Source organism: Pangasianodon hypophthalmus, chromosome 2, assembly GCF_027358585.1.
Source record: "Pangasianodon hypophthalmus isolate fPanHyp1 chromosome 2, fPanHyp1.pri, whole genome shotgun sequence".
NCBI lineage: Eukaryota > Metazoa > Chordata > Actinopteri > Siluriformes > Pangasiidae > Pangasianodon > Pangasianodon hypophthalmus.
Window position 1 is genome coordinate 13,975,995 of NC_069711.1, and position 15,359 is coordinate 13,991,353.

A 15,359-nucleotide genomic window follows, 5' to 3' on the forward strand; every position below is an offset into this window, starting at 1 on the left:
TGGCAAAACAAGCAATTTGTGCATGTGCATTGTTATAGTCTAATTGAGCAGGTTGACCTGGGTGTAACTCCCACATGCTCTGACCTTTCATCTTGTCCCTGGGTAGCAGGTTGCTACTGCACAGTGTGACCCTCTGTAAGACTATGTAAGTCTATGTTGGCCTCTCTGTGCCATTCTGACAATAGTACTGTCTGTGGCAACTATTATAGTGTTACTTATCAAATATATCTAAGTCAGTGTTTGATTCTCTAAATTTTTATCTCAAAGGAAAGTTGTCCAAAGTTCCTGCCTAGCATATGTCAATCATTTTATTTCACTAATAAATAAAGTATATATAAAGAGCTATTAAATAGCATCTTTACAGGTTCTCTGCACACAAGGTCTTTGAAGCGGCATATAGTGTGATCAGATGACAAGTGCAGTGCTGCAATCTATGAGACAAGCTGGTGACCCTGTGGTGACAGCAGAGAGACAGGTGGAGGTCAAAGACCTCATATTGTCTCAGAGCAAGCATGTAGAGCTTTTGTGAAATGAAATTGGAGAGACATCAGATGACAACAGTTTATCAAAATTATTACATCCCAAACAAATATTTAAGTTAAATTCAAACAAATCATCAAAAAAACTTACTTTAAATTACTCTCTGTCTTCAGCATCTCTTTTTTCCCATTGACCATTACCTGTTTCTCTGAGATATAAATATGGGTTTACACACATGTAAAATTCTTTTGTTGTCCATTCTCAGAGTAGAAAATAAAGAACTTTCAATACAAGTAAGACAGATGGTTGTTGACCTCCACAACAGATAATAAACATTAGATGTATGTCATAATCAGGGACTTCAATAAACTATTTTTTATTCTGGAACAGCTGAATATTTGCCATGATTTGGACCCTTTAGCAACAGCGAGAAGGAGGATGAGGGAGGCAAAGAAGAAAATTCAGAATTGTACAGTTTATTTGATTCTAAATTCGTCAAGATGATATTATGGAGTTGGCATTTATTAGATGATTTGGCATTTAATAGATGATTTTGCATGATTTTGCAAGATAATGACCCCAAACATGCATCCATATCAACATAGAAATGTTTGCAGGAACACAAACTCAGTGGTTTGCAATACCTATTTCAGTCTTGAATTAAAACTACTGTAAACCTGTGGTCTAACCTGAAGAGGTGAGTCCACATGGATAAAGCTAAAGAATATAAAGGAGTTTAAAATGTTCTGCTTGGAGGAGAGGTCCAAGCTTCTCTGCAAGTGATCCACTCTTTTAGACATTACAGAAAAAGATTCAGTGTTGTTACATTCTTTATTTTAGAATTCTTATATGAATTGTGGAGGTACGTTTGTACTTTTCATCATTCTGAAACTCGTGTTGTGCAGAGAAAGACTCACTAGTCATTTTCATGAAGGTTGCTTATTTGTTCATTTTCATGAAGGGTGCAAGTATCTAGCGTAGTGTAACTGTATGTTCCAAGTTTGTTGCACTGTTGCTTTTGCACAGCCATCTTTCTAAACTGGTGTCAGTAGCTTTTCCTTCAGCACCTTTTAGATAAAGACGGGAAGGAAAAGATGGAAATGGCATTTTCCGCTTCTCCAGCGTCCACGCGCCGTCATCCAAAACACGAGAAGCTCTCGCACGGTGACGCCAGCCCCTGAGCCCCGCCCTGCATCGGCGCCAACCAACCAGATCGCGCGTACGGGACGAGCCCTCGCGCCCTGCCTCTCATTCTCGCCCCTGTAGCGCGCTCTACGGTCACGTGTCCCAGACATAGTACAACTACAGTGCCGCGTATCTGGCCAGTAGTGTGTAGCAACACCGCGCGGAGGGCTTCAAGGGCAAGTGCCTCAATTCAGCCATTCTTGTACACAGGAGTAGTGCAAAAAAAAAAACAACAACAAAAACAAAAAACCTTGGATTTATAAACGACTGCTGGAAATAAACGGGTAAGAGGCTCTACCCAAGACTCACTTTTGCTTCTTTGAATTATATCTGTGTGTATGTGTGTGTGTATGTGTGTGTGTGTGTGTGCACTGCTTTCGTATGCTGCGGCACGCGTGCGCTGCCTTGGACGAAAACATGTTTACGTTGAAGAGCTGGGGGCGGGGGTATTGTTTCATGGAAGTAACTATTCACATTTCGATTCATATTCAGCGCAGTACCATTAAGTGCATCTTAATCATGTACATTTCCACGCCGCAGTCAATAATTGATATTTACACCTGCAGTCTTATATAAATCGTTACTCGTGTGCATGCTTTAAAATGAAAACTCTATTAAATTCAACACTGAATTCAAATTCAAAACATTAATATGCACGAATGTGGACGATGGTTTCCGAACCATGCGGTCCTGTGCAGACTGGGGAGTGAACAATAAGGTGGAAGTACACGCACTTCGATTAGAGCCAGATCAAACTGCAGACTCTTATTGGATAAAACGACGAAGAGATCATATGCGCTGCTGATTAGCGCTGGTAATCTGCTATCTCTTGCATGGCTGCTGATTGAAGTTAATTTGTTGCATATAAGGTGAATGCAGCCCATGCGCGTGACTGAAGCGCTATTAAAAGTGCTCGTGCTCACCGCTCAACGTGTTGACAGTTTGTGAGTGGCGCGCAGAGGTTACTGTCGGTCACACAGCTAGGCAGAGGAAAAACAGACGCGAAGGGGCGCGTGCGTACAGCAATTCACTTCTAATCAGCTCCACAGTTACAGCCTCTCCTCATCTATCCAACATTACAATATTAGAAATTCGGAAACCATTCATTGAGAAATTACTAAATGACATTTTAAGCAATAGAACATGGTATCCGCAGGGGTCTAACTAATCTCTATCACTAATCTGCTCGGAGATCAGGACATAACACAGTAACACACCATCTCAAACGTTCTATTGTTTTTTATACAACAATTTACAAAAAAAATTAAAGCAAAAACATTTTTCGAACATTTCAGATATCAGTTTAATATCCGCCATTTCTTCTACCACAAGTGGCTTGTTGCTATGCAACAAAGTAACAGTGTTGTTATTTAGCGAATAAATTAGCCTCTATTTTGTCGAGCTTGTAAACCATCGGCTAGTGTGGGACATCTAATAGCTATCGTGTCACCATGATATCAGGTCTTCGGTGTAAACTTTATGTATCGGAGTATTCATAGTGTCAGAGACAAATTCTCCAACACACTGATGAATTGGCTTTGCGTTTGTCCGCCATCTAGCGGTAGCAATAATAAATAAGTGACTATCAAAGTATTAATTGTATCCACATGTAACACAGTAGTACGCTTGCACATGAATAGCAAAGATATGAGACTATATGACTGAAACCTGAATGGTTTTATTGATTATTTTAACATGATTTAAACATTAACACAAAATTGTTTGTAGTAAAAAATGAAACACAGTAATATTAACATCTGATCCTCTCTCCTATCTTGGTGTAGGTGCAGCCCGGAGCTTTTGGTGTATGTGTGAATCACAGTATGTCTTTCTTGCTGTGAGCAAAAACAACATTCTCATTTTACATGGACTTCATCAATTCGGTGTAGCCTGAGGAAGAGGAATTGACTGTTCACCGAAACAGGAGTTGTTTATAAATTTTAATAAAAGGGAAAATCTAGGGAATGGTGGATCATTTCTTGTCAGCTGAAGAGAACTTCCTTTCTTACAGTGGCATAGACTCTGCCTCACCTGTGGGGTACCACCTGTCAGATATGGTATCAGACTCGGGGAGCTATAAGGTGATGCCGTCACCATTCTCAGAAGACGACCTCAGTGATGCATCGAGTCTGCGTTCCTGCTCCTCCCCAGATTCCCAAGTCCTAAGCTCAAGCTACGGAAGTACATCAAGTACCGAGAGCCAGGATGGCATCCTCAACTTCCTGCTATCCCATACTTCCCTTGGTGGTGGAGGTGGCAACCATGCCGAGGATAGCACTGTAACCTCAACTCCTCTAGCAGGCATCCCCTGGAACTCACAAAGAGACAGCATGAAGGAAGAGAACTTTGACTTACCAATCTGGTCCCCCTCAAACATGGAGGAGGCACCTGCTGAACCTTTCCAACCCACCCTGGAGGAAATTGAAGAGTTCTTAGAAGAAAACATGAGTGGTTTGGTGTCCCTCAAGCATGAGGGGAACTCACACCTTGGATTGGAGTTGGAGCTGGACCTCGGATTGGGGACAGGAGTGGTGGTCATGGAAGAGATCTCATCTAGGGTGCCAGAGACAAGCACCATTGGATCTCAGCATCATTCTAATCAAACGGTGTCAATGGCTAAGCTTCCATCAAACTTCAGAGTTGATCATGAGACCACAAGCACAGATAGTATTCCAAGTAATCAAGATCCAAGCATGCAGGCAGAGGATGCAATAAAGAAGGAGACCCAAAGTAGACCTGTCTCCACTGAGAACAACACTACCCCAAATGCCAGCAATGATAATAGTGGGATGCCTGTTATTCTTCAAATCCAACCAATTCAGATCAAACAGGAGAATCAGGGCCCCAGTGGGGCTGCAACTCCTCCCTTAACAACTCAGCCCCCCGCCCCAGGCACAGACATCAAAATTGCCCAACTGCTGGTTAACATCCAGGGACAGACCTTTGCATTAGTCCCTCAGTTTCTACCTTCTACCCCCAATTCATCTTCACCATCTACCAGGCTCAGTGGCACATCTAAATTTGTGCGGATAGCACCTGTGCCCATCGCAGCAAAACCTGTGGGTAGTGGAGGGGATGGTCTTGGTGTGGGTGGGTTCCAAGCTGGTCTCCTAGTCGGAGGAGCACAGAAGTTCCAGAAGAATCCAGTGGCAGATCTCATCAAAATGCACAAGTGCAACTTTCCAGGCTGTGCCAAGATGTACACCAAGAGTAGCCATCTTAAAGCTCACCTGAGGAGACATACTGGAGAGAAGCCATTTGCCTGTAACTGGCCTGGCTGTGTATGGAAGTGAGTGTGTGTTTATGTTCACAGTCTGAACCCCTAGGGCAAGAAGTGGGGTACAGGAATGGGTTGTTGCTTGAGATTTATTCCAATTCTGAAATAGAGGCAGATGTCTGGGAAAACTATAGGAGAAGGTTTCATTATTTTCTTTATTGTAATAATAAATGGTTATTGTTGTTTTTATCTTTTGCTGACAAACTCAGGCAGTGAATTAACTCAAATAATATGTGCCTTGAATTAAACCATTTTTTATTTTTGACCTCCGCTTTCCCTGTAGGTGAAAATGCAAGAGAACCAAATAGACAGAAATTTATATTAAATCTAGATCTAAAAGGAGGGAGGGGGTGGCTGGATTGATGGATAGATAGGTACACTGATAGATAGGTAGATAGATATATAGTGTGAAGTGCAAAAGAGAAACATGATATGACACTGACAGGTACTTCCCCATAGAGTGTGAAATGAAACAGGACACACAGCATGTGGTTCTAAGTCACATGTGTTTTTGAGTCTTGCAAAGAATGAACAGCTATGCCTTGTGTGTAACAGATCTATTGTCTTTGTTGTTGTCCATGTGTTCAGGGTCAGGGTGTGTTGTTGAAACAGTAATGTAGTCAAGCTAAAGAGGGTTACACCCAATTCCAAGCAACAGGACTACAACAGTGAGAATGGTTTGTGAGCCATATAACAGCAAAACACAGCCTAATTTAGCAGACAACTGACACACAAGATTTTATAATAATATCTTCACTGAACATATGTTCTTAAGAATCACACTGACATATCCCTGTAGGGATAATAATTGGATTGTAATTTACCTGCTGTTCTCAACAAAATTACAATTGCAATTGCAATCATCTAAACAGATTTCAGAGAACCTTGGGCAAAACATTATAGATCATAAAACTGGAGTTTAACATAGTCAGACAGGTAATTTTGCAAAACTCTAAGAAATTCTCTGATGCAGACATTTCTTAATGCCTTTCTTATAAGTACCATAATAAACAGAATAAGAATGATATAACTCTCTTCAGAAAATTGCTGCTGCCAATCTTATATTTGCTAAATACTGCTTAATTACACAATTGTTGAAGAAAGCAAAACATGCCATACCAGAAATAAAAACCCCATCCCAACTACAGAGCATGGTAGCCAGAAGCTTGATGCCTCAGGGATGAATTCCAACCTGTATTAGGAAATTCTATGGGTTTCTGTAGTAGATTACACACACATCTGTCTAATCTCTGATTGCTAACCACTTCTGATTGCTGATCTCAGTGCGATTTGAAACAGGTCATAATATTTTTTAAATAAATGCATATTTTTTAAAATGCATGATCCAACCTTTTTGGATAGTGGAACTGCCAAAGCGTTTGGTTTAGGATATTGGCAGTATGAAGGTCCCTCTACTGGCTAAATATAAATGTTTGGTTTTCAGACACTTTTTCCCCATCAGTGACCTTGATTATTTAAACCATTTGTTTGATAGAAATGTAGCACTGTAGAAGGTGTGCACTGCTGTTAAATATGGGTCTTTATTTATTATGACTTAGAGACAGGGGCAAGCTTGGACAAATTTGCAGAGGGTGGCAGAAATGTTCTCAAGGCTTTTCTTCTTTCACTACACCAAGAGGAAAGTGAGCCTTTTAGAACGCTGGAATCTGATTGCTGGTACGATAGGAACTCATCAGCATTACCCCTCTGTCTCTCTCTCTCTCTCTCTCTCTCTCTCCCTCCTTACGCTACAGTAGCATCCTGGCAGCAAGCCTGGTCCGACAAGATCCAACCATGAGAACTCAAACACAATTTCAACATACACCCACACACATGCCAAGGGTTTTTGTCTGTTAATAGGTTTCACATCCCTCATTGTCAATATTTTATGAAGTTGCATAATTAGATCTGGTTAACTAACAAACTTCACAGCTGTTAGTTGTTATCGGAATGAATCATCTCTCTCTCTCTCTCTCTCTCTCTCTCTCTCTCACTCTGTGTGTGTTTGTGTTTCTGTGTTTGAACAGCAGGAAACAAGTTGTTTTCGAGACCATGAATTATTAGCAACAAAAGAGGTTCTGTCTAAAAGACAGGACTTAGATTAGTGAGAACCAGTCTAACTAAAATGTTTGGTGTGTGTGTGTGTGTGCCTGCATGTTTTTATTATTTTGGTAGGGTCCAATTGTCCCCACAAAAATAGGAATATCTGACAGGGACATTTGGCTGGTTCCCATAAGGAAAACTGCTTAATTAGAAAAACTGCAGCAAAGAAAGATCAAAATGTTTCCTTTTGGTTACTGAGATTAATTTTAGGATTAGAGCTAGGTGTAGACATAGCATTAGCTGCATTAGTAATTATGTCAGGTGAAAGTCCTCCCAAGGATAGTAAGAAAGTGTGTGTGTGTGTGTAATATAGTGAGACTATGAGAGAGAGCCTGTGAGAGAGGGGACTGTTTCAGTTCAAATGCTGTGCTGAATAGTTACCATGACTGTGAGAGTGGAACGCCTCCTGATCCTTTGCTCACACACACTCTCCCCTACCTATGTCTCTAACAGGCATAGAAAGTATGCCTGTGCTACTGTGCTACACTCTCCTGCAGTGCACTGCTTCTCACAAGGCCACACACACATACCACAAACACTGGATTAAGTTTTTAAAAGGGTACCGTGCGGAATAAGAGTAGAGAACCTTTAAGGGTTTCCTTTAGGGGGACAATGTGAAGAACCGTTGAAAGTGCTAGATGGTGATTGGAGGACCTTAGATTAAGGTTTTACTTGGAGACATGCAATTTTATGTTACATTTGTATTGCTGGAAGTTATGTACCAAAGTTCTGAGAAAGGTTTTGTGTGTGTGTGTGTGTATGTGTGTGTGTGTGTGCATGTGTGTGCGTCATGAGTGTATGTTTTGGTAATTAGCATATGGTTTACACTGAGCCACCTTTCAGTGGAGTTACCAAGCTCTGAGGGGGATGTCACAAACCAGAAAAAAGAAGCACATGAACACACATGAGTGTGTTCTTTCTAGGAATTGCCTCTACTCTGTAATGAAGCTCTCTTTCACTCACTCACACACACACACACACACACACATTTCTATAACAGCAAGCGAGAGGGCCTCTTGGCGTCCACAGGAGTTCTAAAAAAGGACATTCCTCTTTGCTTTCGAAGAAAGAATTTTTTTAGAAGGCCACACTATAAAATCAGAGCTCTCACAAGAGCCTTAACAGTTTACTGCCAGTAAATGCTGGTAGCTGCTTTAAGACTAAGACTAGGTGTAAGACTTCCTTTACCAGAATATCATTCTGAATACTATGCAGAGAAAAACAAAACTGTATGAGATTAACAATCTGCACTCTTTAAAAATAGTTTATCAAGGTTTATTTCTACGATTCATGATTTTAGCTTTCTAAAGGGATTTATGGAAAGGAGATTGTCCTGTTGTTGTGTTGTCTTTCTCTTCTACTGTATAGTGACCCCTAAGAGTTTCTCCAGAGAGACAAACTGAAGAACTCTCTTTCTCTTTGTATAGTGTACACCGTGTTTTACATATAACAGTAACTTTCCTCTGAGAGCTGCCTTCATACTGGCCACAGCTGAGGCTTGGCCCCAAGCCTGAATTTGAAAGTTGACCTATTTCACTCTTGCATCCATGTCTAAAGTGCTCTGAGCTGCTTAAAGTCAAGTTCTGAACAGGGTCCAAGGGAAAGTGGTGTCATCACTGATGCTTTAACTACACTTTTTCAGGACTCTGCCAACTTACAGTATACAATATGGACAATAGTTTGTGGACACCTGACCATCACACCCATATGTGCTTTTTGAACATCCCATTCCAGATTTAGTTCCCCTTGACTGTTATAATACCTTCACTCTTCTGGGAAGGCTTTCCACTGGATTTTGGAACGTGGCTCTCGTTCAGCCACAAGAGCATTAGTGAGGTCAGACACTGATTTTGGGCAAGGAGGCCTGGTGTGCAGCGTTCCAATTCATCCCAAAGGTGTTCAGTGGGGTTGAGGTCAGGCCACTCGAGTTCTTCCGCTCCAACCTCGGCAAACCATGTCTTCATGGAGCTTGCTTTGTGCACAGGGGCATTGTCATGCTGGAACAGGTTCGAGCCTCTTAGTTCCAATGAAGGGAATTCACAATTGTGTGCTCCCAACTTTGCAGCAACAGTTTGGGGAAGACCCACATATGGGTGTGATGGTCAGGTGTCCACATATTTTTGGCCATATAGTGTACATAAATAGCAATAGACCATAGTAGCCTAGTTTGAGTAATGTAGTTAATATTGGAAAAAAAAAATTAAGCTCATGTCCCAGCCAAGTTATTGCAAGTCACATGACAAGGTTTACTTAAACCTAGTCTAGAAGGTTAAAAAATTGGAGGCTGGAGGAAAGCAATGCACAAAATATGTATAAAATGATTAATTGTAATAATCTGGATAGTTGCAACATGTCTTTTGGTTTTTGGTAGTATCAGTGGTAGTAGTGGTCTTGCATAGGAATCTTCTCTTGGCTTGTTTTACCTAGGATCATTACTCGTCCTACTAGAAATAACAGACTTGCACCTATTTTGTATTTGTGTTCCCTATGGCACTTTGCCTTAGTTCTGTATTGTGATTACATAAGAGCAAAGCAACCCGGCCCTGCCATAAACTGTAAAGCATATTGTCTTATCGCACACCTTGAGGCTGCAGCACCTTATCAGCCTGTTTGGATCTGGGCTCTAAACACGTGGTTCCAGGCAAACACAGCTGATGAACAGAGATCATGCTCACTTGCTGAATATGTATGCTGATGCTTAATTACTAGGCCTATTAGAATACTTGTTACGTGCTGCAATCATAGCACTAGCATGACTCTTACATTATTTATTGTGCTGAGGATTGGCAGATGGGAGGCAGATGTTTTTTGGGGTTGATCTGAGACCAGTTAAGGTTATATAAATCATATCAGTGCAAATCCATTGTCTTGCCTGCATGACTGAACTCTCTGTGTGTGTCCCAGGTTTTCCCGCTCGGATGAGCTGTCCCGTCACCGGCGGTCCCATTCTGGGGTGAAGCCGTACCAGTGTCCCGTGTGTGAGAAGAAGTTTGCCCGCAGTGATCACCTATCAAAGCACATCAAAGTCCACCGCTTTCCCAGGAACAGCCGGACAGTCCGCACTGCTGCCTGATCCCACCCCCATTGCACTCACTGAACCACAAAATCACAACGAATTTGGTGTGTGTGAATAGGTGAGAGGAAACTGTTGGAACCGTAAGAAGTATCATGTCTGAGCATTTCTACTTTGCCCTCATATTTATAGTGTTTTAAATTAAATCTCAGTGGCAGAGCAAAGGCAAAATGTATTGTTATCTTTGGTGCTACATTCTGTATGGATTACAAAGAAGAGCAGACTGGCATTAATACAGACTGTGCTAATGGGGATCAGTCGATTTGAATAAGCTATGGGGACACTTTCATAAACCACATCATTCTTATGTGAGTGCAGAACGACAATAGAAATGCAAAAAACGAGGACAATGTCGATTGTACATGTTTAATATGTACACCTTCAATCAGTGTTGAAAATCTCATTTTTGCTTTTAAGGCAAGCTGTTTTGTAATAAGGTGTTTGTATTTTTATTAATGTCGCCTCTTAATGGCTCTGCTGTGTTTTTGGCCTTAGTCAACCACAAAGCTCTTATCTCAGGTCTGACTTGGGTGCTGGGGACGCTGTAAACCCAGTCTCAGCATTTCAGAACAACTCATGAAGTTCATGAAGGAATGTGACCCAATCAAACAACTTAGAGTAATAACTAAGAGTGTTAATCATTTATACTCGTAGTTAGCACTTAGCAGCAGTGACACTAAATGAGATTCACTTGATATTTGTAAGCACATGGAGCATTTGGACCCAAGTGTCTTCTCTTTCTGTTTTATTATTTTATTTCCTGTGACACAGAATATGCCTCCAAACTCCAGTGTGTTACTGGATTACCTACAGATCATTGTGATACTAATGCTGGTGTTACATCTGTCTACCCCACTCCCCCGCACCTTCACACAAACAGGAGCATGAACATGAAACACTGTAGCTGTTACTTTCAGTGAACCCAAAGTGGTCAAGATAAAATGGTTATGTTACAGTTTGAGGATTACATACTGTAACTTTACAACGATTACACACCAGCATGTTTGCGTTTGTTCATGTTTGTTAGGAAAGTTGGGTAAGTAGTGTGGACATACCAAGGTGCTTGTGGCTGAAGTAGGCAAAACCACAGTAGTGTTGGTGCCATGTTTTATTTAGTGTTTATTAATATTTTCTGGGCACTTCTGGAAGTGGGGAGACTTACTTCCTTATCTGTTTCATGTGTGTTCTCTTTCTGATCAAGGGGCCCACTGTACATATATAATGGCATTCCTTTCATTCATAGAATGAATTTTATGAATACTTGTTAACACACAGGTGTTTTTAGCCACATCCTATGAATGTATGTAAATAAAACCTGTATGATTTTAAGGGTGGGGAGGTTGAGAGGCAAATTAAACAAAGGGGAATTGTTGTTTGTGGTTAAGATTTTTAGTGTAATCCTAAATGTGTACATAAGTGTTTCCATACATATAAGTATATAAATATATATATTTTTCCCCTTGTACACTGAATTCATTTACAAATAAAACATGTAGATAAATATTTTGTGGTGGTGTCTACACTGTAAAGTATAAAAAAATGCATTTTAAAAAATCTAGAATCTATGTCCAAGTAGCTAGATTTACCTTTCCTCAAAAATGACCAAAGATCGTGGAGACTACACTGCAACATTTATGATATTTCTAGCTCCAGAATGAATTATGATCTTCAAGGTCTTGATAATTACTCAGCTATCTGTTGACTCTGAAGGTCTTGAAAAGGTAAAACAGCAGTGCAGTTATCAGGCATCATGAAGCTAAGAGCTGACATCTGCTTTTATAAAAAGTCATTCCAATATGCAATATTTTTAACCAAAAGATTAATTTGTAGTTTCAACCAGTGTTCATTGTTAAGTAGTCTAGTTAATAAGGATAATGAGCTGCTGGTCTAACAGCTTTCATAAGCACTGGATAGACACACAAAATGTGAGCTTACAAAGCTCTATAGGAATTAAACAGAGCCTGTACATTCATATGAGCAAAACATTCATTGTTACTAAACATGCAGAGATGATAGGTTTCAAATGATAGCCATCAGCTTCAATAAACATGAACAACCTCATCTCACTCTTCCCACAGTGATAAAACCCTGGAGACTTTTGTAACTGTTAGAGGAAAATTATTATACATCAGAGTGTACACAATGTTTCTCAGAACAGTTGTTGCTTTGTATTTGCTCTTCCCTCCCCATATCACATGCAGTGCTACCAATGTGTGTAAAAATGCTTAGTCACTGGCCATAAGGAGAGAGTCAAAGTCATATGTGAAGTAGGAAAGGTTGGTTTACAGCTTATCATGAACACATGGCATGATTACAGAGAACTGTTTCATGTTGTGTTAGTGGGAGTAGGGGGCTGTGTATATAGGGGATGGGAAGACATGCAGTTGCTTTGGTAAATAAAAAAGTAAAGTAAAAACAGGAAAAAGTAGTTAGCCTTGATCATTTGCGAATGATTTTGGTATGAGGTTTTACCTGTATGGACAACGAATCTTCCATTCCACAGGAGGAAGAGTCCTGGGTATTTGTATGTACAGTATGATTACTTAGAATGCGTGCAGTGTGAGGCACTGTATTGAAAAGGAAAAAATGTATATAGCACCTTGATGAAAGTAATTAAAAAGTGATTTAAATGTAATTTAAGAATAGCACAATAAAATGAAAACAAATTAGTCAAAATGCAATGAAATAATGGACAGAAATATGAGTCATAGTATAAGCAATTGTGTATGCTAAGTAATAGTAATAGGTAAAATAAATACAGTAAAGAGAAGTGTTAGGATACAAAAGAAAGGACAAAAGCAGAAAAAAGTGTCACTTTTTGAGCTTTTCCTTAAAAATCACCAATAGTCAGAAATAAAAAATAATTTAAAAAAATCATTAAAACAAAAGAACAATTCCCCAAATGTCTAAAATAATATTACCAGCTATACCTAGCAGTAAATTACAATGTGCAGATGTGGTGTTGAGGTCAGTGGGGTTGGGGTCAGGGTTCAAATTTTTCCACACCAATCTTGGCAAAACATGTCTTCATGAACTTTGCTTTGTGCACAGGAGCATTGTCATGTTGGAACATGTTTGGGTCTCTTAGTTCCAGTGAAGGGAAATCATAATTCTACAGCATACAAAGACATCCTGTATAATTGTGTACTTCCAACTTTGTGGCAATGGTTTGGGGAAGAACCACATATGGGTGTGATGGTTAGGTGTCCACAACCCTTTGGCAATACAGTGTATATACCTGGTTACAAAAGTAGTATACAGATGTTTTTTGAGGAATTCTTTCAGACTGCATAGCCATACATTATCCATGGAAATATGTCAGGGGTTTCCTAACCTAGAACATTGCACTACACTATCATGTACAGTGCCAAGACAGCGCTGAACTATGCAATATTTATCCCAACGTGCTGACCTTGGCTCTTTGGGTTTTGACGTGCCAGATGGACTGTTATGACATCAACACACAACTTGTACAACTTTCATCAAAACCATCCTGGGGCCATCATTAGAAATCTGTTTAGGTTTATTAGAAAAAGATGGCTGAAATTGCATAAGGCTGTCCAGAGTGGCCAGCCACCTCCCTCAAAGATTTGAAATAATTTACCAAAGAGACTATTTCAGCATCTACATACTCACAGGAGATGCATTAGTATCACAGTCAACTGTGCATGTTTTAAATTTTACCCAAGTTTCTCTGATTCAAATGCATGATGTTTGTGCATGCGTGGATGTGCATGTATGTGTGTGTTTGTGTATGTCATTCAGGCTTTATGTGTTGCAGAGTGACTGTTAAAAATGACAGTCGGATGTTGGAAATTGATTTCTTTTCAGCTATGAGTAGTCCTGTAGGATAATCAGATTATCAGGTAGACCTGCACAGGTGTGCATGTGTGTATTTTCGTTCTGAATTTATCTCTGTGAATTATTGTGCTGGTGCATTTGCATATTGCTGCACATGTGCATATGTGTTTGAGTGTGAAAAAAGAATAACTCAATGTAAATAGATTCAATGAAATGGATTTTCTGGCACTGATGAACTCTTGTCACTTAACTCACTAGGTTACATTTAGAATAAATACTTCAATATGCTCTACTTGATTTAGAAGAGTATAGGGCCAATGTAAAATAATACCAGAGTGAAACATTAACCCTAAGATAATATCTGCAGTACTGGACATCGTAAATAACTTTCACTGTACCTGCGTCCAGCTGACAATCTCCGCTCTTTAATCTCTTGTTGTAATCATAATTATTACACCTTTATACTTTTTTAAACAAATATGAAAAATAAGGCAGTTTGTTTAATCAAGTCACGACATATAATAAAATAGCCTTATAGTAGCAGTATAGTTGCTGAATGTAAGGACAGTAGTGAATGTCTAATCTTTAGCTGACCTTTGAATTTATCCCTTATTAAGTAATCCTGTTTCGTTTTCCATTAAAGTGCAAGTTAAGCAAATCTAGCTATATGGTGTGCTGTAAAACAAATCTTGGATTATAGTCCACTGTAATTAGTCGCAGAAGCCTCTTAGTACAACAGATCCAAAATCATTGCCTTACTGAGAGAGAAGTGTGAAGATGTTCTGCTAGACAAAGCCTAAGCTACCTAAGAAGAAGATTTCTGCTACTTATAACAGGGGAAATGTTTAAACCACTATGATCTTAGGCTCAAAAAATTCATTTATATTGCTGAAGTCATTTGGCCAAGCACTATCAGCAAAATCATTTGGCTGGACAGATGGAGTTTCCATGACAGATGCCTTATGTCAGACGGGGTCTTCCCAAAATGAGTTTTCAACAACATGTTATAATATCCTTCCCAGTCACTGCCAAGAAATCTTATTTTGAAAGGAATTTGCTCAGTCAAGGTCTCCAGTTAAAGAAGACAGAAAAGTTGGAAAAGATGTGCCTCCATGACTATGCTGAAGGCAACAGTATTAGACAGTATTGAGCAAAAAGCAGCTGAATTCAGCACTCTGTTGAGTAATAGGAAAGTGTTGCTCAAGTGAGAGTTGTTACTTAATAAATCATTGTCTATTTATGTATTTATGTATGTCTGCGTGTTACTCAGACAGTATTATGTTAAGAATAATTTTGTGGTCAGTATATTTGAGTGAGTGTGTGTGTATGTGTGTGTGTGTGTGTGTGTGTGTGTGTGTGTGTGTGTGTGTGGTGGTGGTGGGGGGGTTGTCTCTGTGCATACAGCATTGCGGGAGACAAATTCCCACCGGAGCCTGCGAT

The 15,359-nt window shown here is 39.9% G+C and overlaps 2 protein-coding genes across 2 annotated transcripts in view; one reads left to right on the forward strand and one right to left on the reverse strand.

The window, feature by feature from the left end:
• The window catches only part of cfap100 (cilia and flagella associated protein 100), a 50,241-nt gene that overhangs the window by 15,843 nt on the left and 19,039 nt on the right, over positions 1-15,359 (reverse strand). The window lies entirely within an intron of this gene.
• LOC113533298 (Krueppel-like factor 15) lies at positions 1,788-13,818 on the forward strand. Its single transcript, XM_026925360.3, has 3 exons — positions 1,788-1,949; positions 3,450-4,954; positions 9,950-13,818. Exons 2-3 carry the CDS (start codon positions 3,630-3,632, stop codon positions 10,116-10,118), a joined length of 1,494 nt encoding a protein of 497 aa, XP_026781161.2. The 5' UTR covers positions 1,788-1,949; positions 3,450-3,629; the 3' UTR covers positions 10,119-13,818.